The sequence below is a fragment of the Ambystoma mexicanum genome, chromosome 7p (genome assembly GCF_040938575.1).
Source record: "Ambystoma mexicanum isolate Mex_15411 chromosome 7p, UKY_AmexF1_1, whole genome shotgun sequence".
NCBI lineage: Eukaryota > Metazoa > Chordata > Amphibia > Caudata > Ambystomatidae > Ambystoma > Ambystoma mexicanum.
The window spans coordinates 944,444,148-944,471,827 of NC_090939.1; the positions used below are offsets into that span (position 1 = coordinate 944,444,148).

Below are 27,680 nucleotides of genomic sequence, written 5' to 3' on the forward strand. Positions count from 1 at the left end.
CCATTATTCACAGTTTAGGAATACCTGAGCCTGGGAAGAAGACAAACAAAACAATATCGCTGATGACATGGAACATGCGCAGGTTCACTAACCAGAAAAAAATCCTGGTTAATAGCAAACTGTAGCAAAAATCACGATGTAAACCTACTATTCCTACAGGAAACGCACCTAGCTCAAGGTGCGACTCCCCCCCCAACTTGGCGCGATGGGGAATCCACAGATACAGTTCCTCCTGCACCACGCAGTGTAGGGGGTAGCCACTTATATACACCGTACACTAGAATTTAAGTTTCATGAGCAGATTGGGGATGAAGAAGGACGCTATGTAATAATCGCAGGGGAGATCTCTAGTCTAAAACTTCTCTTGATTAACATATACGCCCCTAATACTGATACCCCCGATTTCTTTCATCACTGTGCTAACCATATTCATAAATTCCCGGATTACAACATTATATGGCAGGTGATTTCAACATGGCCGTTACATTAGAACGGGATAGATCTAACACAACACAGCAGACCCCGTTGCAGGCAGCTCAGGTGTGGGGTACTATTGCAGACTATCATGGGCTGCTTGATGCATGGCGGTAGACACCCCACTGACAGGGAATACTCATTTATTTCAAGTGTATACAGCTGCTCCTCTAGAATTTATTACATCATGGTAACTTCCCACCTGGCTAAAGGGGTGACCGAGGCTGAGATGCTCCCTATGACTCTTTCGGACCACTCCCCAGTACTGACTCGCATTACAGGACTAGCAGGGCCCCTGAGATTGCAGAGGTGGTGGCTCAGGGCTGGTGCCCAAGATGACACTGTGTTCAGTGGGGAAATAGGCTGGGATGTACAATCCTTTTTTCAAACTAATGTGGGCTCAGTTCCCGACCCAGGGATTATCTGGGAGGCATTCAAGGTGTATGTTAGAGGGTGTTGTATATCGAAAGAGGGTGGGGTGCTGAAAGCCCTACGGAAGTCTATGTGCACATTAGAGGTGGCCATAAAAGAACTAGGGAACCAACAGGGGGCCTGAGACACATCTGAGGCATGCAGTGCTCCAAGGGAAAACAGGGAGGAACTGAACCAACTAGCAGTCGGGCAGGAACGGTTTCTTGGAGACCCAATCGCGGCAGTTAGATACGGGGAGGAAGACTGCCCCAGTAGAACAATGGCATGGAGAACGCCCATTGTGGAGGATAAGGACCTGAATGGGTGCCTCACTGGGGAACTTGTGGGAATTATCAAATTCTTTCGGGAATACTACGAGCGGCTATATACTTCCCGATCTAACATAAAGCATGACATTATAACACAGTACTTAGATAAAATAGCCCTGGGGTGGCTTGACCCGAACCTGGGGGAGGGGCTAAATGCACCCATTTCAGATGGAAAGGCCTATATAGACCACCTACTCCCACACCTTTGAGATATGTATGAGAGCTCCCTTTCCACGGGTGTCCTTCCCGAATACCCTAGAACAGCACTGGTAACAGTGCGCCTCAAGCCAGAAAAGGACACACAGAAATGCACATCATATAGAGCACTATCGCTAATTAATACAGACAACAAAATATTAGCCAAAATATTAGCGGACCGTCTGTTGCTACAGATGCCCGCATTGGTCCTGCCGGACCAAGCGGGTTTCATCCCAGGTCGGTCAACCCAAAAAAACCTGAGGCGAATGTTCACGCTCATGTATAATGTTGATCTGGAGATACCAATAGCGGTGGCAGCCTTGGAGGCGGAAAAAACCTTTGGCTCTGGAGTGCCCATTCCTGTTCGAGGTCCTCTGCCGCTCGGGATTCGGCCTTACATTTATACAATGGATTTGCCCACTATATACGGCACCTAGTGCGGCGATCTACACAAATGGCATGACATACGAATGTATACCCCGAACGAGGAACTCGACAGGTCTGCCCCCTGTAACCGATTTTATTCACACTGGCAATGGAGCCATTGGCCTGCTACATAAGAGAATTTCACGCACACAGAGTCATACGTATACAATCACATCTCACCATTGTATCCTTATACGCAGAAGACATATTACTGTACATAAAGCACCCAGGACGGAATTTACAGCCACTGACACAGTAGGTAATTAGATTTGGGGACCTCTCAGGACTCAAAATAAATTGGAACAAATCAAAAGTCTTACCTCTGACCCCAAGCGTTCAGCAAGCAGACGGAGGGAGGGACTTTAGTTGGTGCCACCAGCGCATAACATATCTGGGTGTACTTGTGGCCCTCACGATGGGCGAGTTGTACAAAGAGAACTATGTGAGAGCCTTGTAACTACTTGAACACAGAGTGAACGCATGGATCCTTCTAGCCATCTCCCAGGCTGCCCGTATTGTGCTGGCTAAAATGGTGATCCTGCCCAAGCTGCTTTACATATTCAATAATGTGCCTATATAGCCGCCGGTACAATTCTGGTCGTAGATCAAAAGCCTAATGGTGCGACTAGCCTGGGTGGGCAGACAGGCGAGGGTGTCCTACGACACCCTTACGCTATCATACAAACGGGGCAGGCTGGAATATCCTGATTTATATCTATACTTCCTAGCCGCTGAGGCCCAATACATGGCAGGATGGAGGTCCTCTATTTTTGAACACATACATACAGCACTAGCAAAGGCTACTGTGACCCCGATTTACCAACATGGGATGCTATGGGGTACCCGGGAGGAAGCACCACAAGCATGGGGACTGATCGGCTGAGTGATGGGCGATGTGGCCTGTCATTCTCCTGACCTTCCAGTATACAAAACGAGTAGAATCCCACTCACGCATGTTAAAGTATTTCAGGCAAATTCTGGAAACATGGGGGGTCCAGACTTTGGGTGACTGGATACATGAAAAATTATTTATAACTTGGGATACCTTGAAAGCCAGAGGGGAATGGACTGCCATGTTATATTTCAGACTGACAGAGGTTATAAGAACTAAATGGCCAGAGTTTCCACGGGCTCTCGCCCCCCCCCATGCAATACTTCAACACGCCCTCACTTCACAGTCCACCAAATAGATGGTGTCCGTCATCTACAAAATGACCAGAATGGGAAGGGAGGCAGGAGGTCCCATAAGAATCAATGGGAATAGTCGCTTGGGACAGTGTTGAACAAAGGACGGTGGAAAATCATAGGCACGCAGACACATAACTTGTCCCTAAAAGGTCGACTCAGACTGATACACTTCAAATTCCTTCACCAGGTCTACTATTCCCCGGCCCGGCTAAGCAGATTCTTCCCGGAAAGATGCCTACTGTGTAAAAGGTGTGGGGGTAACCCCACGGATTTCTACCACATAGCATGGTCTTGTACACAAATTAGACCCTTCTGGGAGAAAATCGAGGAGGCAATGTCGAGATGCTATCAATTACACAGAACTATATGCTGGAACTATGGCTGTGGAACTATGGCTGTTAGCACTAATTGAGGAGGCCTTGCAAACAGAGAAGAGACTGCTGGGGATGGCCTCTGTGATGGCCAGTCATGATAGCGAAAACATGGGGAAAGTGTAAAGCACCTATGTTTCTAAATTGGTTGCATTTCATGAACACATGTGAACAAAGAGAAATATGGTATGCATCCACACTCCCGATGAGTAGTAGGCCAATTGACTACTGGCACCATTTAGGCAATACTACTCTGAATTTATAAAAGATCGCTCAAGCGGATGGGGAACCCCACAGCAAAGTCAACTAACCTGTTAAAAAATATGCACTCGGCCAATGGCGTGAATAATGCAGCCAGGCTGGGGTCAGTCATGGTGAAGTAAAATGTACCTAAATGATGCACATTCTTTATTGCATTGTGAACTCGGAAAAAGCTGACTTGATACAAACTGTTTTTGTCAGTAATGGCAGAGCTTAAACGAGGGTATGTGCAGTGCAAGGATTGAATTGGTATGTGAAATATCCTCAGTGATGCACCGGGTAGCCTGGAATGGGAGGGGGCAAGGGGAGAACTTCTGGGGTTGTATGGGCACTGTGCCCATTGTTACGGTTGTGTATAAAAATCGATAAAAAAGGTTTTTAAAAAAGGTATTTAGTACATGCATGACACTGAGTACACAGAGGAATGTTGCACCGCCCTGTCGGCCCATTCCACGAGCTGCGCATTATGCAGACATGGGGGAACCATGCAATGGGGCACGATAACCAATTGTGGTGGTGTGTCCATTCTCCCGATGGGTTGAGGATTGCCCATGTGCCCACCCAGATGCCAAGTGTGCCGAGAAATTCCTTGTCAGAGAAGTATTCCCCCGTTAGGGAGTGTGTGACGTTTTGAGATCAGATAATGCCACCTATTTTCTCAATGAGCTGTTCAAAGAAATAACAGCCCAGTTAGGAATAACACATTGTATGTGTTCAATTTACCACCCACAAGCAAATGGGATGGTAGAGAGGATCAACAGCCTCCGTAAGAGTAGACTCGCTAACCTATGTAACACCCTAAAAAATGAATTGGGTGTATTGCCTGGATCTGGCTGTGTTCCATCTGTGCACATAACCCAGTAAGGACCACCACCTGTCCCCCCCATGAAATAGTGACTGGCAGGCATATGCAGACACCCCAATCGTCTGTGAGGAGAGCATTGGATGCTCATAGAACAGCAGCACTACTAGGAGGAGAGTTTGAACAATACCTGTCCCAACTGACACGTTCAATAAGATGGATCACAAAACAAATGGCTCTGCCACACACAGAAGAAGCACAAATGACAATTGCCCCACAGGCTGACACAACCCCCGCACAACCATTGTTGCCATGGGAACTGGTCTATGTCAGAAGCTTTGTGCAAAAATGGAACAAACCCAGGTTCCATGGGTCCTACAAGGTCCTGTTGTCCACCCCCTCACAATAAAGCTGAAGGGGTTGAGGTATTGCATACACTTCTCAGATGTTTGCAGGGCCCCGCTGGTCACAACACAAGGTGTGCAGAATGAAGAAAACAATATTACCTCAATTTGCATAACTTCTTGCTGACTATATTAAGTGCATGTGTAAAGAGAAGAAAACATGCATTGCTGCTACAGCACCACTCTGGTGAATTAAAACTCTATCCCTCTCTCTCGCTCGCTCTTTCTTGTTCCTTCCCAACCCCTCTTTTCCTGTTTTTTTCTAAATTACAGGTATGCCAGCGATGGAGAAGACTATGCCAAGATACTCACCAACAGCAGTAGATAGAAATAGTATCAGTAGTACTAGAATGTACCGCTATGATTGCGGTCTTCATTGTACAGCCATTTTGTATACTGTAATGATCTTTGCATTAGGAATTTATTGGGGAACGTCTTTTATCTGGGCTTACCCTCTAAAATATGGCGCGGGGGGAACACATGAATATTATTACACCTTTCAATGTCACTCGTTCACTTTCAAATTGTACTGAAGTATATGTTAATGTCACTGTGATTCCTTCCAATGCAACTGAAGTACCTTCCACAATTGCTAGGCCCGCCCCTAGACACTTCCTGGTAGTTAAATTCAGTAATGTATACATATGACTAGCAGCACAAGTAGAATAGTGAAACGGCACATAATACATAATAGAAGAAAGAAAAGACAAGTGGGTTCAACATAAATATGATGCATATTATGGTCTAGGACTAGATGCGGTGGAAGATATTCGTCATCCTGAACACTCGAACAGTTGGCACTCCGACATGAGTGCAATAGGAAGAAAAACGACTAATGGGAATTGCTACGTCTGTTCCTTAATACCGCACAGATCTGGGGCATCCAAGGTCTTAGTTCCGCAAGAAGTACCCATGATAGAGACCCAATGCTTAATCCATCTTGCGCTATGTAGGATTAAAGGCACTTTCCAGGCACGCAACGTTCATCTAGAACTCATAGATCCTGACCCCCGAAAATGCAAAACCAGTTCCAATAACCCCAACTGTCTGAAAAAAACTCATCTAGTAATCAAAGGGGCGAGATATGTCAACAACGAGTGGCAAGAAACAACCCATGCTTGCAAGGCTGAAGGGCTTTTAGGATTATCGGAGAAAATTGCAGCACTTGTGGAGCAGACATGAACACAAGTATGGGCAGAGCATATCACCCAACTAACATGGATTGGGGCTCTTGAGAAACCAATAAAAGCGCACCAATAAAAGTCATATGAACTTTGTTTTTACAATGAAGGGACAGTTTGTCGGGTCGAACAACAATGCAACCGAACTGTCATAGTACCCGACCTCAAGAAAGGTACTACCGCGCTGATGGACTATTATTGGGTTTGCGGGCAGCAAGCATATGTGCACCTCTGTTCTACTTGGAGGGGCTACTGTTCACAAGCCACGCTGCACTGTGCCCTGTTAGTAGTATCAGAAGAACACCTGAAGGGGGGATCCCTATTCAAAGCACCCACCGTGCCCCAGACAGTCAAAGCATAACACACAATGCCACCACCAAACTTTCGCATCCTCCCTGAGAAAGGGTCCGATGACCAGCTGCGAAAAAGAAAGAAAGCCTCGAATTACATATCAAAAGACTTGTCCAAACTGCTTGCGCAAATACCTGATGAACATAAATTCTATAATTGAGCAGAGAAATGTTTTGCATCTCTACTACCTAGCATCAAGACACGGGCCAATGCAAAATGACTACACAGCTATGGAAGGAGGTGTTTGCAAAAAGATCAGGAGTTCATGCTGCACATTCGTACCGTCTGAAGACGCTGAAAATGGGACATTGTCGCACGTCATTCCAGCGGTACATGAACTAAGGGTAAAAATGAAAAAAGAAGCTGGTGTCCAAGAAGAAGACTGGTTCACTATGGAATTCAGCTGGGTCCCATCATGGCGCGGAACGCTAGTGAAGATGTTGGTCCCCATCATCGTCGTTAGTCTGATAATCTTCTGCACGTGACAATTGGGTCACCGGTGTTGTGACAAAGCTGTGTCTAAGGGAAGTAGAAATACAGACTGATCAAACTGACCGCCCCGTTCACCACACGGTCCCAATGACTATGGGAGATATAGTTGATAACTTCTACCAGACAACCATTGTTTCTTCCCCTGACCCTGAAAATTATAAAGAAGTATGGGTGTATCTGGCAGGCGGCGGGGATGCACATACATGAAGTGTACACTAGAGCAGTAGGCGCAAGCAGAAGAAAGCTTTCGACGTTTGTAGGGCCTGGATGCCAATAAAAGGAAAACCTGCATGGGAGGAAGCAGAAACGAGGGGCAATTAACGTAAATATCGGGCAGGAGAATTTGTTACTGTAGAAGTAATGAAAGGGGGGAATGTTGGGATTGGAGTTAGTATATCCCCCCACCCCCAAGCACTTTCAGGTAAGGTGAAACCCCTAGAGATAGTGTAGTGTAAAAGGGGAGAGAAAACCGCACTATGAAACTCGATGCGAAAGCAATATTGCGCGAATAGCAGATGCATGGCATTAGGAAACAGAGAGAAACACCATTTTCTGGTTATTGCGAAAACACAGGCTTGTGTGATTGCGCTGTACCAGCCGAGCCCCATGGAAAGATTTCACTAGGCCCAACACCCTCATGGCAGAGCGAATGCACACCACCAGTTCCCACAAAAGTCAACTTGCCGTATGTACCTCTACTGTTGCAATCATTTAGTATCATTCAGTGGAATGTGCCCTGCACGAGCGTAAGAAAACACCAGGCTCTGCGCAGCGTCCATTCATCACCACTAAGCTGCCAGCCGGGTTCTAACCCCCACCCAGTGAGCCCAGCGTCAGCCGCACACCACTGGCCCGACCCCCACACCTCTGCATTCCATGATAAGCAAGCGACCCTCCTGTTCCAATACAAATGAAGAGTCCACAAAAGAGCTAAGCATGTGCGACTGTATTTTCTTCCAGCCTGACCCACATCCCTGTAAAACCCAGGGTGGAGGCTTTGCGCGCGTGAAGTGCGGTATCAACAAAGCACTGAATGTGTGGGTCAGCATAATTGTATTTTATCCTCCCTTCCCCCTGGCACTGACACCCCAAACTGCCCAGGTGCATGCCACAGTGATATAGTAACTAGGATTAGCATGTTTAGTTTAGGAAGCTACATTGTATTATATGAGGGCCTCGACATTCACCGCAAAGATGAGCCCAGATGACCCATGTGGACCCTGATCGACGGAGAAGGACCAACTAATTGTAGCCTGGCTTCCCCTATGGAGCAGGCCCATGTGTAGGGTCTCACCAATCAGTGGAACCAGTTTGTACTGTATGCGATGACTATTTCTGGCTTCTTAAGCTCTTGTTTGTATAAGGACTAATCAAAGTGGTCTGGTGCAGAAGAGTCCTTTGCTAATATTTTCTATTCTGTACAATTAAAGCCTTGTTATCCTTGCAAGCCATCTCCTGGCCTACTTCCCTACAGGGTCGCATTTACTCTGTAGTGTGCATTAAAGAGGGACTTGCCTTCAGGTACACATCCACAGGAATTGGGAAGAAAACCATGTGATGTGTGTATTATATACATATAGAGCAAGCACAAGTTGGATGATTCATGTGTTAACCCTTATGGTAAGCATTTAAAGGAGTTTTGTTGTGATAAGATTCATTTTTCTTTCCCAGGTATATCAGAGAACAAAGGGGAAATACTTTTGGAGGTGGAGATTACCACCATTTCTTTATTTTCTATTTTTTATTTAGCGTTACAGTTTGTTACAAACTTTTTTAATGCATAAACACAAGTGAATTGTTTTTATGCATTAAAAAAAGTAACAAACTGCAACGTTAAATAAAAAATTCCATTCTACTTAAATTTGTCGGCAGAGGCTTTGTTGTCATGGTTCTCGTCATTGCCAATTGTGTCGCTTTGTACTTCAACCTTCGATCACATGCGAGAAGACAGTCGCTTCAGGGGTTTCTAATATTTAATCGAGAACGTTTATTCCAGCGCAAACAAAGGATGTTTTTTCGCTTAGGAGAAACGGGCTCCACTGTTCGCCGATAGATAGTGAACTCATGTTTCTGATATACTTTCCCAAATATAATGTCCTCTGTGATGCCCGACAGACAGTTAATAAGTGTTTCACTGATTCTATGTTCGAGGTGAGGTTACAAAACCGGCATATACTGTCAAGCCAATTCTTTTGTTTTCTTCTGAACATGATCTCTTTTGTGTGGTAAAGGTTAAGCCTTTGTAGTAAAAATTGGTTCCGATGGTATCGACTAGGGAATTTTTGCAGATATTTTAGCACTGTGTTTAATATGCGTGGTTCATTTGGAAAAAGCAATAGAGGTTTGTATTTTGCTCTTTGAGTCAGGATTCGTTATCAGGGTTTCTAGGTCTGCGTCCAAGTCTTCAAGGTGATTTGTGCATGTGTTGTGCCATTCATCCATAGGCCACATATAGGTGCCATTCATTGGCTTGAATAGAAAGTAATATGGCATCGCCAAGTTTCATGAAAAATGATAGACTTTTCCATAGTGTTACTGAATATAGGGATTGTAGACCTAATTAATTTCTAATAACACTCATTGGAGTGCATTTGGGTATATGTAATACGGTTTTCCAAAAAACACCTTTGAGCAAATTCCACGCTGTCCAGAGTCTTGCGTGAATTATGGCTCTCTATGAGGTGAGCAACTTGATTTTCGATTTAAGGAGATTTATCCAAATCGCTTCGCCAAACGCCTTGTTAAATTGGATTCCTAGATATTTGATTGAGTCCATTTGGTCCAGCACTTCCATTTCCTACTTTCCAATTGAAAGATCTAGTTTTCTTTTTTTTTTTAAACATATTTTTTTATTGTTTTACAGTGTAACATTGTACAATATAACAGAGTAACATCCCCTTGGATCCCCCCATCCCCCTCACCCATCCCCCACCGGAAGACATGTCCCATGTTCCACCTTTCCTCGGGGCATCTATGAGGTAAATATGTCTGTGATTCTGATGTTGTGCGGGCACCATTGTTCCATATAGTCCGATTGTACGTATTCCAGAACTCACCCCCATCCCTTCAAAAATGACCCATTCGAGACCTGTAGGTGGTGTGTGATCTTTTCCATTGTCATTTGCGACCAGACCTTTTGCAACCATGTGTAGATCAATGGTGGGTCGTGCTTTTTCCAGTTTTGGGCGATAGTGGCGCATGCCGCTATGACCAGGCCCATGAAACTTCTCCATTGTGCCTTGCTATATTTCTTGGACTGATCCCCTATCATCCCGCATTGCCACACTTTATCCCCCAGTTGGTCCGCCTCTGGGAACATCTTTTTCATTTCTGTTATCAGTTCCGACCAGAATCCTTTGATCCCTTGACAGTCCCACCAGATATGCCTCCACGTGCCGGCTTCTGGGCAGCCTCTCCAGCAGCGATTGGACATTCCCGGGTACATATTGTTAAGCCTCTCCGGTGTGTACTGCCATTGAGCGACTATTTTTGTCCACATTTCCCTGGTCTGCACAGCTCGTGTTAGTTTGGGAATGCCCGACCACGGCTTCTGCCACTGCTGAAATGGGATTTCTTCCCTTAGTGTTCTTTCCCATCTTTTCATGCAAGTCCATTTTATTTCTTCGTCCTGTGAATTGATGAAGTTATAGAGTGTGGGGATCAGTTCCTTGGTTCCTGATTTGGATAAGATGTATTTTTCAAATGGGGTTAACTCCCTTGTGGCCGCCGCCTGAGTAATCTCTGGCGTTGCAAGCCAATGTCTGAGCTGTTCGTACTTGTATCTATCCGCCTTCGTCAAGTTCCACATGGTTTTACAATCTGCAAAAGGTCTTACTTCCTTGTCGAGGAACATTTCTCCTATTTTCCTACACCCTGCCTCTTCCCAATTCTCAAAGGCCCCGGGCTCTACTCCTGGCGGGAATTGTGGGTTCCTGCAAATGGGCATGCATGGTACTGTCGCCCTGGTTATGGTGCCCTTCCATGTCTGTTCGTCCCATGCGTTCAGTGGAGTTTTCATGATTTCACTAATGCGGAGATTCGGGTGTCTATGTTGTTTTAGCTTCCAAAGGATATCTTCCAGCGGGGTCCTGGTGACCGCCCTGTCTTGAGTTACCCAGAGTGTTTGTTGGTCATCACCCAGCCATTCTTTCAGCACCCATAGTTGCGCTGCTTGGTAGTATTTCCTGAAGTGTGGTAGTGACATTCCCCCCTCTTTGACATGTGTCGTGAGGACCGATCTTGCAACCCTCAGGGCTTTCTATTCCAGATATATGATGAAATTGTCTTTGACAGTGCTTTGAAGAATGAGTTTGCAATTGTTATCGGGAGGGCGTGAAAGTGGTACAGCAGCTTAGGTAGAATGTTCATTTTCACCGACTGGATTCTACCCCACCATGTTATCCTTAGCAGACACCATTGCTCCAAGTCCTTTTTCACTCTGGCCAGTAGTGAGGGGTAATTTCCTTTGTACAGTAAATCCACCCTATGCGTGAGTGTTATACCCAGGTACCCGATTCCTTCTTTTGCAAGTTTTAGACCTAGTGATCCCGCCACCCTTACCTGTGCCTCTTTATCCCCCCGCTAATAGTAGTAGTTCGGATTTGTTCCTATTGATTTTCAGGCCAGATATCTCCCCGAATGCCTCCAGTTCCTGCAACGTAGGTGGTAGTGACTTCCCGGGGTCCTCCAGGGCTAGTAGCATATCGTCTGCATATGCTATTACCTTATGTTGTCTGCCTGCCATCTCTATCCCTTTTATTTGGATAGTTTCCCTAATCTTAATTAACATCGGCTCCAGGAATATAGCATATAGGAGGGGAGATGATGGGCATCCTTGTTTTGTCCCCCTGGTAATCTCAACCCTGTCTGAGACTTCCCCGTTGATCGCTATTCTTATTGATGGGGAGATATAGTTGGCTTTGACCATCTTTATATATCGTTCACCAAATCCCATTCGCTCTAGTGTTTTGAAGAGTATGGACCATTCCACCCGGTCAAAAGCTTTTTCGGCATCGAGTGAGAGTAGCGTGGCTGGCGTGTGTGTAATGCCTACTTTTTCTATTAAGTGTGTCAATCTCCTTAAGTTGTCATGGGTTTGCCTGCCAGGTATAAAGCCTGATTGATCTGGGTTTATTAGGGAGGACAGTAGCGGAGACAGCCTGGCTGCTAGGATCTTTGTGTATATTTTCGAGTCTAAATTTATCAATGCTATTGGGTGGTAAGAACCAGGGAGGGAGGGATCTTTGCCTGGTTTGTGGAATACTAGGACCTTAGCCTCATTCATGGACAGGGTTATGTTTCAGCTTTCTTTGAAGGTGTTTAATAGTTTTGTTAAGAATGGGGCGAGTATATCCACATATTTTTTATAGAAGGGGGCCATGAAGCCATCTGGGCCTGGTACTTTGTTATATGGGAGTCCTGCTATTGCTTTCTTCACCTCATCCTCCGTGATTTGAGTTTCCAATGCTATTTTCTGCTCTTCCGATATCTTTGGGATGGGGAGAGATTGCAGGAATTTGTTTTGATCGCCCTCTGATCGCCCTCGTCTGGGTGCTCAGTCACGTATAGATTTTGGTAGACTGTCTTGAATACCTCCCCTATGTCCTTAGTGCGTGTTTGAGGCTCACCTTGTGCGTCTTTAATGTTTAGGATGGTTAATGATTTTTGTTTTGTGGAGAGTTGTCTCGCTAGGAATCTATCTGCCTTATTAGCTTTGATAAAGTATCTCTGCTTGAGATAGAGGAGGGAAGTCTCTGCCTTTTTATTGCGAAGCATTTCCAGTTGCCCTTGCGCGTGTCTCAGTGCTTTCTTAAGGCTTCTGGTAGGGTGTATCAATAGCTCCTCTCGTATATCAGTAGGTTTCTTTTCAAGTTCTCTTTCCCACCCGTTCCTTTGTTTGTCCTTGGTGGCTTTCAGAGCGATCATGTGTCCCCGGGTAACTGCTTTGAACACTTCCCAAACCGTACCCAAAGGGACCTCCCCAGTGTCGGTTTGTTCGAAATATTCTGCTATCTTGTCCCTGATTGCTTCTCCAGTCACCGGGTCTAAAAACAGATCTTGCGGGAGTCTCCATTGCCAGAGTCCCCCACCCTTCCCCGGGCTCTGTACGTCCAGCCAGAGTGGGGCATGGTCCGAGAGTGCAATTGGGCCTAATTCCATCCCTTGAACTTTGCCCAACATTCCCACCGACACCCAGAAATAATCTATTTGCGACATCGTGTTGTGGACATGCAAATAGTATGTGTAGCCTTTGTTTTGACCCTTCAGTTCCCTCCATGCATCACACAGTGCCATCTGATCAATTTTTTGCTCAAGATGCCTGGATGGGGCCCCTTGGTTTTGTGGTCCCCCTCGCTCCTATCTAATTGCGGCTGCCATGCCATGTTAACGTCACTCCCCAGTATTATCTCTCCCTTCGCGAACCCTTCCAATTTCCCCATCGTATCCCGCATGAATCCATCTTGGCCCGTGTTTGGTGTGTATATTGATGCCACGGTGAGCCTAGAGCCCTCTAGCAAAACACTGGCGAATGCGACCCTCCCCTCCCTGTCTGTCTGCTCATCTATTAGTGTCGCGTCCCATCTCCCCAATATGGCGATTAGAACCCCCGCTCTTTTTTCAGTTGCGTTTGATTGTGCCAGTACATTGTACCCTCTGAGGGAAACCTTCCTTCTGTCTTGTGCTGCGTTCAGGCCCCTAACGTTTAATGTTAAAATTCTGATTTTCCCCATTGCAAATGGCCCTGATCAGGTGTCATGCGAGCCCGAGTGTTGTGATTCCAGCTATCTTCTGGAGTAGCTCTCCCGTCCCCCCCCAATTTCCTAACCCCCCCATTATAAACGAACAACCAACTTTGATCCCGAGGAGGGCCCGGGTACCTATGGATGCTAGGGCGTTGCGCCTATCGCTCCCTGCCCTCTGTGGACTCGGGTTAAACTTTGCGGGGAGTCATAAACCCCGCATATTCCTCAGACCTACTGCGTGCCCGTACCTGATCTCCAGCCGGGCCGCCGGGAATTACATTTTCCGAGTTCCTTCGTAGAGTGCCTCTCCGAGTTCCGTAGTCTGGGGATGCCCCCTGTCATCGTCTTGTGTGGGTGTTCCCTACTCCACTGTTGCCGGTTTGGAGTTCCCCCTACCATTTGGTTTCTTTTTCTGCCGAACCACCTCCCAACCTCTCAGCCTTTTTTGCAGTTCCCCTTTTGCTTTGATGCCCCTATTTCCTTCCTCCTCTGCTTGTATGTCCATTATATGGAGCCCTTCTTCCCAGGTTGTCACTCTTTGTTTCCCTTCCCTCTCGAATAGCAGGCCGAAAGGGAATGTCCATTTGTACCTTATTTCTTTTGCGATCAGCTCTTTTATCAATGGTGCCATTTCTCTCCTCTTTAGTAACGTCACCGATGCCAGGTCCTGGTAAAGCTGTATGTCTGCCCCATTCATCCTTGTATGGTCTACCAGCCTCGCTCTCCTCAGTATATGTTCTTTCTGTGGGTATGATGTGAGGGCTGCCAGTATATCTCTAGGTCTTTCCCCAGGGGTGCCTGTTCTTTTTGGGCCCAGTCTGTGTATTCTGTCGATCCCTATAATGTCTGCTTCTTGTGCTTCAATTAAGTCCCTGAACACTTCCTGTACCGCTTTCTTGAGATCTTTATCCAGTGCGGTCTCAGGCATGTTTTTAATGCGGATATTAGATCTGTGGGACCTATTTTCTAGGTCCTCACATTGGATTTCTAAATTGTGGGTTAATCGCACTAAGTGTTCCTGGGTTTCACTATTTTGTTGTGCTTCTTCTTCAACATTTTGCACAATTTTCTCTAGAGTGTCCGTCCTTTCTTCCAGTTTGGCTACATCTTGCTTTAGGTCCTGAACTGCCTGTTTCATGTCGTTTCTCATTGTGGCAAATTGGTCTTGAAATGTCGACATGAATTTGTCTTGCAGCTCCACGAACCAGGGGTGCATGTCATCCCTTGACGGGGTTGGTTACTTGTGTTGGGGGGGATGGAATCCATTGGTGGGTCATCCTGCGACCTACCCCTGGTGGTTATGGGGGTATCGGACGCCCACATTTGGAGTGTGCTTGAGTCTTGTTTATCCAATTGCTGGTTTGGTTGCGTCACACTCCCTTTACCCTTTGCCTTGGACATTGCCCTTAAGTTGTGGAATACTCACTGGGTTTATTTGCTCCTTGGGAGCTGTGTTGTGCCTTGGGTGCGTCCGCGTAGCTGTTCTTGATTTGGCGGCGTGAGTTTGCTTGGTAATGATCCCTAATATTTAACTGCCTTCTCTCTTCAGGGGAGCTTGTTAGCCCTCCAGCCTCCAGAGACCGCTTGCTTAGTTGCCCCCAATGCTGGTATTGGATCTGGGGGCAGAGTCCTTGATTCTTTGCTTGTCTCTTCCCTTTATATCCGCCCTACCCCTGTATGCTCAAAGTACATCGGCTGAAGTGTGTAGGGATTTGCCCCCTGGGTGCAGAATGGCTTACTTGTCCTTGTGGGGGTGCCCAGTGAGGAGGGGGGGTGGCTCCCACCTTGAATGTGGCCTCCTGAGACCTCCGTGCAGGAGGGGGGGAGCTCCTGTCGCCTGTAGTACCGTCCGGCCTGTCAATGAGACTCCTCGGGTCCTAGGGCAGTGCGTTCCCTTCTCAGCTCGTTCTTTTCCACACGTGCTAGAGCCCAACCTCGGCTCCGGAGCTCTAGCCGGGACTCCTCTTCCCCGAAATGTTGACCCCTGTTGCTGAATACGCTGCGTTGCCGGGGGACGGCCTCTGGTTCTTCCACGCCTGTCGTTCAGTTCCCTGGCACGGAGCACGGTTTGCTTGGAGGGGCGGATCTAGTGTCTGCCCGCGGCCTCCTGTGCCTTCGCACCGGGTGTTTTTTCTTCGCCGCTGAGGCCCCACCACCTGGTGGGTGTGTGCCGCTGTGCAGGTATGCCCCGCCTTGTCATCCGCAGACGGGTCCCCGTCCCGGCCTCTCCTTCTCCCCGGTCGCGTGGGGCGTGCTGCGTTCTCAGAGGGGTGGCTCTCCGAGCGGCGCTGCCTCTGCTTGCTCTCTCCCCTGTGGCGATTCCCCTTCCCGTTGCAGCGATGGGTCCCTGCGGGGGTTGGCAGCAGTTGGAGGTGCTTTAATCCTCGGATCTGGTGCTAAATGTGGTGCTACGATGCAGCCCGGCAGGAGCGAGACTTAACCACGTCTCTCTGCCCCAGCGGCCATCTTGGAATCAGGATCTAGTTTTCTTACGCCCATGAACAATGCTTATGATTTTTGATTTCTTACTGTTCATCGTTATATCGTTCTTTAGCATGTAGTCTTCTAGCTGGCTTAATGTGGATTGGAGTCCTATTTGAGTGTGATCAATCAACACTCAGTCGTCTGCGTATAGGATCCATGCAATGTGTTGACTGTTGATTTTCGTAAGAAAGACAGTCATATCTTTGAGATTTAGCTGCAAATCTGCTAGGTGAAGATTAAATAGTGTAGACGCAATAGGACAGCCTTGTTTCACACCTTTATCTGTTTTTAATTCTGCAGATAAATCGCCTTAGTTGTTTAACCGTATGTGGATTGAAGTGTTGTTGTGGAAAGCCTTTATGATTTCCACCAGTTCATCAGGACAATTCCAGCCACGCAATTTGGTCCATATTTTTGACCAATTTACACTACTGAAGGCCTGTTGGAGATCAATAAAGGCCAGATGTATTTTAGTTTTGATTGTTTTTATTTTTAGAACGTTTAGAATGAAGAGACTGAAATCAGCTCCTGTTCCTTTTGTGAAGCCAGTTTGCCTTTTATCCATGATGTTATTTTTGTTTGCCCAGCACACGAGAAGTTTTTGAATGTGTGCTGCAAGCAGATTTACGATGACATCTAATAAGACAATGGGTCCGCAGTTTCTGGGTTCCATTCTGTCCCCTTGTTTGTAGATCAGCACTATAATGCACGTTGCCCAGGATTGAGGTATTTTGCCAGTTGCTGTTATCTTCATAAATATTTCATATATGAGTTTGGCCCACTCTTCCGGTGCTTCTTTTAAGATGTTGTTTGTGAACGCGTCTGGTCCGGGTGCATTCGAGGCTTTCAGTTTTCTGATGGGGTTACTAATCTCAGTTTGATCAATTTTAATCTGCCAAGGCTACACATGGCTGTCTTTTTATTAATGTCTGTAAATACTCTAGTATAATGATCTATCCATTGGTCTTCAGTTACGCTATTTCTTTGAATCGCCTGTTGCCTTGAAATGATTTTGTTTATCAATGTCCAGGTCTCTCTACCGTTTAACTTGCAGTTTGCCATAAGCATCTCCTCCCCTTGTTCACGTTCTCAATGTAAATCGGAATGCAGATGTCCAGTTGCAATAGCACTGCTTTATTTGCCTTAACACACATGATCTCAGTGGTTGTGGGATCATCTTTGCTTTTTTGAGATCGTTCCTTAGCAATTTTTTCTGTTGTGCCACTTCAATGCTATGTTGATGTTTTGGTTTATCATATGGATATTTAAACCCAGTTTGTGTCACCTGGTAGGATGCTAATAGTGGCATATAGGATACTCCAGTATGGGTTTCTTTAGCGTACTCTAGATATTTTTCGTTAGCGTTTTGATGCGATTCACGGGGAACTTTAGACAATTTCTTCCTAGATTTACCATTGCTTCCAGCAAACAAAGTCTCGTTAAAGTCTTTTTCTGGATTTTCCAAGTCAGGCAGATTGCGTCGTGATCGCTTTGATCCATTGATATTATGTCTAGTCTTTCGATGCTGTGCCTGAAATTACATGAGCTCCATATGTAATCATTGGTGTAAGCACTGTTTTTCCCTTTGCATGGAATATCACTGGTCGCTTGACCATTTAGCATGTAGCAGTTCCTGAGGGTTGTCTCTTGATGCCACAGAACGTTTCTTTGTTCGTGGTTCATCACTATGGTATGCTTAAAATCTCTCAGCATTCCCTTTTGGTCTAGATCGCCACAAAGCAGAAGGTGGACATTTTGTAAACTCAATTGGCATTTGTCGATTATTGTGTTTATTCTTTCGATAAATTTGGTTGTCGAAATTAAACTCGGGTTCCAGTATAAATATAGGATCACTGTATATCTTGGAAAGTCTCCGTCTATATGTAAATGTTGGAGGATCATTACTTGGATAAACGGAGTGATGGTTCCACTTTTTTTGATCGCACATCCAAAATTGTTTTTGATCATTGTCAGTAGCCCTGCCTAGGGTCTTCCACGTTGGCCTTTTAACGCAGGATTAAATGTGACATTGTGTTCAGGTTTCATTACATTTGTTGTTGTATTTGTTGTCACGTTCTTCGGGGAGCTGACAAATTGGGTTTTGGCTTTTAGTTTGGTTTGAGTGATCACCTTACAAATTGTATTTTTTCAAAAGAGCACCACTTCGCTCATCTTTGAGGAGTTGAATTCCGCATGTTGGACAGATTGTTATCATAATTGCATCATTTACCAGTTCAGATGTTTGATCGTAAATAGACTGCAGTAGCACTTTTTTGTTTCCTTCTGTTGGTTTCCTTTAATTTCATTTGTCCTTTGTGTTGCCCAAGATCTTGAGAATCTGGTATACTGACATGATTTAGTTGATCATGTGTCACGTCGTTTACTTTGGTTTCGTGTTTTACCTGATCCATTTTATGGATTCCAGCAATGCGTCCTTCATGTTTGTTTCCTCAATGGGTTTACCCTGTACCATATCACTTAACCATATCACTTAAGTGGGCTTGCCACCTCGCTGAGGCCTCTACCTCAGTGTCAAGCCTATCTCAGATTGTTGTAAAGAATTCTAAATGTAGAGGTTTTGCGTGAGTCATGGCAAGCAGAGTGTTGTGGTCTTTTAGATTGCTGTGAATATCCTCATATAGCTTTACAAACAGGACAAGCGAGATTGTGAGAGCTGCCATAATGTTGTGAATCTGCATTGCTGCCTCGTTAGAGAGTTCAGAGTGCAGGTGTGATTAGTTATCCCACGATTGATTACTTAGCGGTGAATAGGTCGGCGAGCACTGCACATTAGACGAATCATTGTTTGTTTGAGATTTATCATGCACATTACTGATGTCTCCCGGAGAAACTCTGTCAGTATTTGCAGTTTCGGCCTTCTGATCTATGTCATTTTTATCACCACTCAAGACATTATTCATAACATTCCGAGCAATGAGGCCTGTCAAAAATTGTTATTTTCCTTTAGATACGTAGGTAGTAGTTGAAATGTATTTGGTGCCATCTTTATTAGAGAACCTTTCCTCAAAAGAGAAGCGCAGAGACTGTTCATGATACACTCCCTCATTTCTGCTGCGTGCTCTCTTAATCTTGCCACAATATGATTTTCTTGCTCTGCGTCAACATTTTATTTACTTTCCAGGTAGGAGCCCTTTTTTTGATGGTTTCCTTTAATACCGCTTGCTCTGAGTTTGCAGCGATGTGTTCACGGTCCTCCTGTCAATTTTGTTGACTTCTAAATCCATCTCACAGTGTGTTATTGCATTTGATTCCACGTTATCAGTGCAAGGTATCTTTTCAGCAAACACTGCCAACCACCTACTGATTTGAGGTTGCGGGCTCGAATTTTGTTGCTGTTATACCTTAGTTCTTTTTCATGGCTCTGATTGTTTATTTGGGTTACCGTGTGACTAATGATGCTTTGGTAGGGGTCACAAACCACCCGTGTTGACGTCAGACTCTCCTGCTGGTGGACATCTGAGAATACAAAAGCTGTGTCGACCTGCAATTGTTCAGCATTGGTTATTTCTAAACTCGTCAATTTACTTTCTGTGTCAATTTCACTTCTCTTTACACTCTGCAGCGTATTTACAGCTGTGTCTATTACAATCTGTGTGTGTAGAGTTTTCTGAGAGTCATTTAGCTTTCCAATCACATTCGCAGCCTCTTGTTCACTCGCCTTTCAAATCAAGTCAGTTTCGTTACGCCTCAGCAAGGCTGTACGTCGCTGTTGCCGTGTTCATGGACCCACTTGCTCCACCAATCACGTTGGGTACCTCATAGAACAACAAAAGCAAACGTGCAACTGGGCAGAGACTAGAATCTCAACCAACGCTACGCACCTCTTCCAGTCTTTATGGGCTATCTCTTTAGGTTAAAGGCGCAGCAGCAGTTCCACACAGCATACGCTCCCAACAAAAGCAAACATGCGACTGGGGAAAGACTGGAGTCTCACCACCGTATGTATGTGCTATTGCTCAATGTGTATGTGCATGGGTTATGACTAAGGATTAGAGGATTAATCCTGAATCTTCAGCAAAGAGTCTAATAAATACTGAGTAGAACAGAACCCAGGATATACTAGTTAGTGCATTAATGAATATATGTCTGAAGGCTAGTGATAGTGTGTACTGTCAAAGTTGCATATATTTACCAATTACCTCTCCATTCCTATCCACTGAATTACTCCAACACATTCTCTGGTGTACCGATATTTCCTTAACCATCATTCATCACATGCCTCCGATCAACTAGGGAAGGGGAGTTGAGTGTGAACACCATCTTAAGCTTCTGGAAGGGGTACATGGCTGGCAGCAATAGGTAGATGGGCAGGTAGGATAGAGAGAAGAAAGAAGAGGCATTATGGGAGCGTATCAGTGGACAGGATGGGGTTGGCGGTGTAATGCATGCTGAGAAAACAAAGTGAGCAACATTTCAGCTTGTTATATGGCCAACTAGGAGAGAAGGGTCTATAACAATTTGATTATGACAATGTGTATAGCCTGAAGAAATGAGTGGATGCCTTTTCATTATTTAAGACTACTGAGGCTATTAAGGAACGGGTTAGTCTCAAAGCGCCTGGTCCAGATGGGGTGCAAGGTGACTTCTATATGTTTAATGTAATGCTATGGGCCTCCCTGAAATGTAATGTAATTAGGGCAGTTCTGGTATCTCGTAAATTACCTGATTAATGCATATAAGCACACTAATCCCTATATATAAGAAAGGATCTAGAGATGTTCCTAGCTCCTGGTGTGGTTACAGAAGATCAATGTCATAACATATCGCTCCTGATTGAGAAATACTACAGGGGGAAGAAATGGTATCTATAGCTAGCATTCATGCATTGATCCATGGCGTTCAATAAAGTGGATACATCGATGTCATGGACCCATATGATGAAACTAGGTATGAATGTCGATCTACTTAGTATTCTAGGTCAATTGTACTCACGTGCAGATGCTTTTGTAAGATATGCAGTTGCTGCAGAATGTACATCCAGTTTTCCTATTAAGCAAACAGTAAGAAAAGGGTGTGCAATTTCTCCTAGTTTAAAAAAACATACACATATATATATATATATACACACACACATATATATGATACATTACTCACCGTAATCGTATTTCTGATGCTTGTATCTGCTTAGATTCACATGCTGTGCATAGGCCACTCGACAAGAGGCATTGGGGCCACTCTGGCTTTCATTGCAAATGTTCCCCTTGACACCATTTGCAAAGCAGCTACTTGGAGCTCTATTCACACTTTCACTCAGCACTACTGAATTGACACCCATTCCAAGACAGATATTCAAGTGGGACAAGCGGTTCTAAGACATTTATTTACTCATGACCCTTCTCAAATCCCACCTCCTTCTAACACTGCTCGCTAATCTATGCACAGCATGTGAACTAAGCAGATTCCACAAGCCTCAGAAGGGATACATTACTCACCGTAATCATATTTCTGATGCTTGTATCTGCTTAGATTCACATGCAACCCACCCTTCCTCCCCTCTGAGAGAAGGCGCATGAATGCTTGTAGTCTTATCTTATCTATCTTCTATCTGCTTGGATCATCTGTACTCACGCTACTCCTCATGCTACCTCATGTCAGGAAAAATACAATCTGAGGGTCCTAGACGCGTGAGGAATCATGGGTACAGTGGACGTCACACTAGGGATAGTATTACTGGCACGCCCTGTGTCGACGCCCATTTTCGAGTTTCAAAAAACAAACTGTAATACTGCACAGCTTCCACTAGATGTCGGCCTATGCACAGCATGTGATCTAAGCAGATTCCACAAGCCTCAGAAATATATATATATATATATATATATATATATATATATATATATTGTTGTTGCAGGGCAACAACGATACCACACATCGGCATTACATCAATACACTTTTCACGTCCTCTATGCTGGTTTTTTTCCCCTTCCATATTCTTCTCCCCCACCCAATACCCTCCTTCTCCCCAAACCCCCCGATTGCCTCAGAATTGTCCAAGCACGTGTCCTACGAATTCTTCATTTATAGTCCACTGTTGCAGTTTGCCACTTTATGGTGGGAGTCTTCTTCCTTTGTTTACCACTTGCTCATTGCACTTTCCATGATCTGATCCGGGAACCCTCTTGACTCTCTCGCACTTCATGTGAATTCCCCTTTGTTACTTCTTTCCCCTTACCCTCCCCTCTGTTTGCAGTCTTCCCTTCGTGGTCTCTGGGTCTTTCCACTCTCTATAGTTGTCCCTCTCCTACTCCGGATTGTGGCTCCTCAGGGCCATACCTCTCGAGGAAGGTAGACCATTCCATTTCTCTTGTTGGGGTCAGGGCTTGTAGATGCCCGGTCCAGTGTTCATTATGTATATGCCCCAGGCTTTCTGGGCGCATTGCTATCCCCCTGGGACTTTGTCTCTCTTCCATCCCCCTGCCAGGACTGCCCTCGATGCCAGCAGAAGGAAGTAGGGCATATGTGGTAGCTTAACCCATTTCCCCTCTTCCACTTCTATTCCAAATAGCACTAGAAAGGGGTGAAGGCTCCTTTCCACTCCGTCTAGGGCTTTTATCCATCCCAGGACTTCCTTCCAGTACTTTTGTACCTCCCCACATGCCAGTAGTCCGCCTTCTGGAGACATCCCCTCCAGCAGTGGGGGTCTACCCTAGAGTACATTTTAGACAGCCTAACATGGTCCCACTGTCATCTGTACAGAACTTTAATTCCATGTAGCTTGTACTTACATGCAATAGATGTTCAATGCGCATTCTCACAAAATGCTTTCCATTGTCCTGCATCTAGTTTGATTGCCATGTCCTTCTCCCATTTCTTTTTGTATATGTATTTCCCCACCTTGTGCAGCTAGCAGGGTCTGATATAGCTTGGATAGTGTTAGGGAGAATTCTCTCTTTAGGCTGAATTTCCTAACCTAGTGAGTCCCCCAGCAGCTTTGCTGGATTTCTGGAGTTTGTTTTTTCTCCTGCCAAGAGCGAGACTCTTTTTCGCCCACTCTTGGACATGATTTATGGTATTCCTTTGACTGTTAATGTGTTTTATGGGCTATGGGGTCCTTCACTCCATAGGGTCTCATGTGTTTTTATTATGTGTGTTACACAGCACGCTCCGTGCAGTAACACAGGGGTGTCATAGTGACCCCCCCACCATAGACTCCATACCCTGGGACTGAGTACTGTCTCCCAGGGCATGTAAAGTCACCATTGGCTTTACTAGTCCGAAATTATAAACAGAAACCAGTACAAACTATCATGTTGTGGACGTACTGGTCGGGGCAATTCGATTGCCCCGGGGTCTGTTAGTCGAGGGGGCACGTCTCCGTCCCCCCTGGTCGAGTTTTGGCTGGTGGCAGTGGAAACTACTTTTTATATTCGACCGTGAATATTTTCCTATGGGATTTTCCCATTGTTCGAGGCTACCAACTTTAATTATTTAATTCTCATAGCCTCGAACATACCGCCGGTTTATTTAATTAATATTAATTCGCCGGTTGGTATTTTTTGCCAGGACTCGATTCTAAAATGGCATCTGTGTTCTCTTCTGTGACTTCAACCCAAGTCGAGCCCTTTGTTCCACTTTTTGGCAGGCTTCTCCACAGAAGCCTCCAAAAGTGGTGCCACTCTGTCTGGGTACCACAGGGGGTGTGGGAGGGGGTTTAGGCACCCTGGACTGAGTTACCTTGGTAACTCAAGTCGCACTCTTGTGTGATTGGTCCAAGTGGTGAGCCGGCCGGCTCACCACTTAGCATGTTTGATTGACAGCTAGGCTGAGTGAATGGGGGTATGCTGCATAAAAGCAGGGCTTTGGGGACTGGAACTTCAGAAGTCGCCACAGGACCTGAGAATCCGACGAGGGAGAAGCTGAGCCGACCTACCATGACGACACCACTGGTGGAGCCCTGCGGAACTGACTCACCACTTCCCGACGACAGAGAAGATCTCCCGGCTGGAGAGGCTTCTTCCCCTGACTGGTGGGCACAACCAGTTTAACCTTCCTTCTTCGCACCCCAGACCGGTTTGTGGTCGAACTGCCCCTGCCAAGCACCCCGGCGGCGGGATAGCCACTTACCACTGAACTGCGAATCAACGGACCGCTCCTTGTACCTGAGAAACTCTGGCTGGTTTCTTCCCTGGCAGTGCAACAGACTCCTGTCTTCCTCCACGACGAGATCCTCTCTTCCCCCGGACGAAGCACTGACTTGCACCCGCTGCCAGGAACAACTGCCCCCGTTGGAGTCTTCTCACCACTTTAAGGTACCGTGTCCGCCAGGCCTCCCTTTCTAAAGATTGCTACAATGTAATAACTCCTTAACCTTCTGGACTGGGCTAGCCACCTTGACCCTCTAACTGGTCCCTTTCTTTGGTCCAACTCCTTTTTGAACCATTACAAGACTTTTGTGCACTGCAACCGTGTGACCTTGGACACATTTCGTTTCGATCCTCTTAAAGCGGATCCGGCATACTGACTCTGAATTCACGGTTTTACTTTGCCTTCCTCTCTTGTTATGTTTTTGTAAAAGTGTTGGGCTCTGTTTCAATTTGTTCTCTGCTTTTCTCTCCCTTTTTAAAACGAACTATTAGAGTGCCATCTACGTTAAGCGCTCACCGCTATCTGAAAATAAGTGGGGCTTTACTTAAAGACTTGTCTAATATTCTTTTAAGGGAATGTATATCTTTTAGGGACCGTGTTTTTGAATTGCTTACTATTAGTGCCTGTGTGTTTTTCTAGATGTGGTTTTTAAATAAATAATTATATCTCTTTTACACCAAGCCCTGGTCAGTGTTTACTTGTTCTATTGTGTTCTCTTGACTTATTGTGAATACTCTGTATACTGCCTAACTCTTCTTGAGGGAAGTCTGACTGCTCAGCCACAGCTACCAAGTGAATCTGTGTGGTACAGACTGCTACCAAGTGGGTTTACTGCCAAACACCTGTAGTCCTAAATCTTTTGCAGTGGTCCCAGAGGGAACGGCGCAGGTTTCTGCCTAACAGATATCAACCCCTTCCTTTGACTTGCCACGCTCAGTATTTTTTGTGTGTCTGTCAGCTCTCTGTGTAGCTTCTTCCTCCACTCGCTTGACATCAGTACTCCCTTGAGATGCAAGTATTTAAATACTGAGACTTTCCCTATGCCCATGTTCTTTTCTAGTTGGGCCACCTCTAAGAATTCCCCTTTCTTGAGGACCTGCCCCACTCTTTCTAGCCCTGCCTTGAACCAGTCTTGGAATCTGGCATGAATTGGCATATGATCCCGTATCGGGGGGCCCATATGTGACTAAGTGGGGAGGGCCAGGTTGTAACTCCTGCCATTTCTTTCTTGACCCTCCACAGTTCCCAGAGCGATCCCAGCATTCGATGCGCTTTGGCTTTTCTCTGAATCGCCTTACGTGGTGCCCAGAGCCATCCCCCTAGTGTGACCAGCCTCCATAGATAATTTTTGATCCTAACCCATTGTTTCTGCTGGTCCATCCATAAGTGGGGGACTAGGGCTCTAAACTGGGCTGCCCTATATTAGGTTTGCATGTCTGTGTCCCACTCCACCCTTCTGCTCTGGCTGTAGCAGTATCCTGTTTGAGACCCTCTATTTTTTTCCTTGCCATATGAATCTACTAATTCTCCTCTTTAGTTCCGTGAAGAGCGCCTTGAGTAGCTCGATTGGCAGAGCCTGGTACAGATACATAACCCGGGGCAGCAGGACCATCTTAACAACATTCAATGTGCCCAACCATGATATTGAGAGCCTCAACCCTTTTTCAAGGTCCCCGAAAAGCCTCTGCAACAGCAGGGGGAAGTTAAGCTTGTATAACTTGTCCAGGTCCGTGGGTATTCTTACCTCCAGGTATTTTATACTTTCTTCTTCCACTGGAATCCCCAGATTGCCCATTCCCTACTACCCTCCCTTATTTCTCTTCTCAGTGGAAGAAGGGCTGACTTGTTCATGTTAACCCTGAATCCCGACACTCGCCTGTAACTTTCCAGTACCTGGAGTGCCCTGCGGATCAACTCGGCTGCATTTGAGACATATAATAATACATCATCTGCGTACATGCTTATTTTATGGCTCTCGTTTCCCACTTTGATGACACATATTTGGTCTTCCGCCGTTATTTTCATCCCTAGGGGCTTCACTGTCAGTGCAAATAGCAATGGGGAAAGTGGGCATCCCTGCCTCGTGCCTCTGATAATTTTAAATTTCCCTGGACTTTTTCCCATTCACTACGATCTTTGCTGTGGGGGCTGCATAGACCGCCCCTATAGCTCTGCACATCCCAACCCCAAAACCTATCTTCCGCAACACTGTGAATATGAAGGCCCTTCTCCGCGTCTAGGCTCAGTAGTGCATAGTCGCCGGGTCCCAATAAGGTCTAGAGTTTTCCTTATCGCATCTGGGCACTGCCTGCCCGCTCTGAACCCCATTTGGTCTTGGTGTATGATACGTGGCATTGTCTCTTTTCGTCGGGTTGCCAGTACTCGCGTGAATATCTTTTCATCCGCATTTAACAGTGAAATGGGACGGTAAAACGGACATTAGGCCGGGTCTCTCCCTTAATTATTAATGCCTTACTGAAGGATGCAGGCACTTCCCGTCTCTACGATGTTATTATAGAGTTTCACCATGTGACTCGAGAGTACTCCAGAGAATTCTTTTATAAAATCCTATGATGAGACCAACTTACCCTGTGGCTTTCCCATTCGGGAGGCAGGAAATCGCCTCCTGCACTTCTTCCATGGTTATTGGGCTCTCAAGATGCTCTATTTCTGGGCCCGTGAGTCAGATCTGGTCTACTCCCTGGAGGTTTCTTCTATCGCTGTGTCTGCATCAAGGCCTTCTGACTCGTAAAGCTCTTCGTAATATTGAGCAAAGCTCTCTGCTCTATTGGTGGGTGTATGACTAGGGCCTGTGTTAGGATCATCTAAGGTTGTTACCCATCTTTCCGCCCTTTCTGCCCCAAGTCTCGCTGCCAAGAGCGCATCCGATTTTTACCCCTTCTCGTAAAACTTCTGCTTGAGGTAATTTAACTTGCTAAGGGTTGCGCCCATAAGCAGCATTTTGAGTTTGTCTCTCTTTGCCTGTAGTGCCTCTGTAATTACGTCCATCTCTCCCCCTCCCCCACCCTGGCATGCATCCTTTCTTCCCCCTCAATTATTTATTTTCTGAGTGTGTCTTCCTGCAGCCTTCTTTCCCGTTTCTTACGCGAGCCCTCTCTGATCAACAACCCTTTCCAGGTTGTCTTACCCACATGCCACACACACCTGCTCACGTCTCCAGTGTTGTTTAACTCAAAATATTCATCTATATCTTGTGCGAGCTGGTCTGCGAGCATGGGGGTCTTTCCCAGCTGCTATCAGGCCTGTGCATTCCTTCTATGTCCAGAGTCATCCGGACCATATCATGGTCCGTCCAGCCCACTGGCCCAATTTGGCATCCCATTATTCTTGCCCCTAGATCCCTATTCAAAAGTAGGTAGTCTATTCTGGTGTATGTTGTATGTGGTGCGGAAAAGAAGGTGTGGCCCCTCTCTCTCGGGTGTGTTAGTCTCCACACATCTA

General features: G+C 45.9%; 1 protein-coding gene across 7 annotated transcripts in view; it reads right to left on the bottom strand.

Moving 5' to 3' along the window:
* APOO (apolipoprotein O) overlaps positions 1–27,680 on the bottom strand; it is a 1,477,911-nt gene that overhangs the window by 984,749 nt on the left and 465,482 nt on the right. Inside the window, exon 1 of one of the 7 annotated variants that reach the window (XM_069637279.1) lies at positions 21,069–21,119. The exons of the other annotated variants lie outside the window; for them this stretch is intronic. Coding sequence (XP_069493380.1) covers positions 21,069–21,113 — 45 coding nt within the window. The 5' untranslated portion in view covers positions 21,114–21,119. Of the gene's footprint in view, positions 1–21,068; positions 21,120–27,680 lie in introns of those variants that run through there. 7 annotated transcript variants of the gene reach the window in all.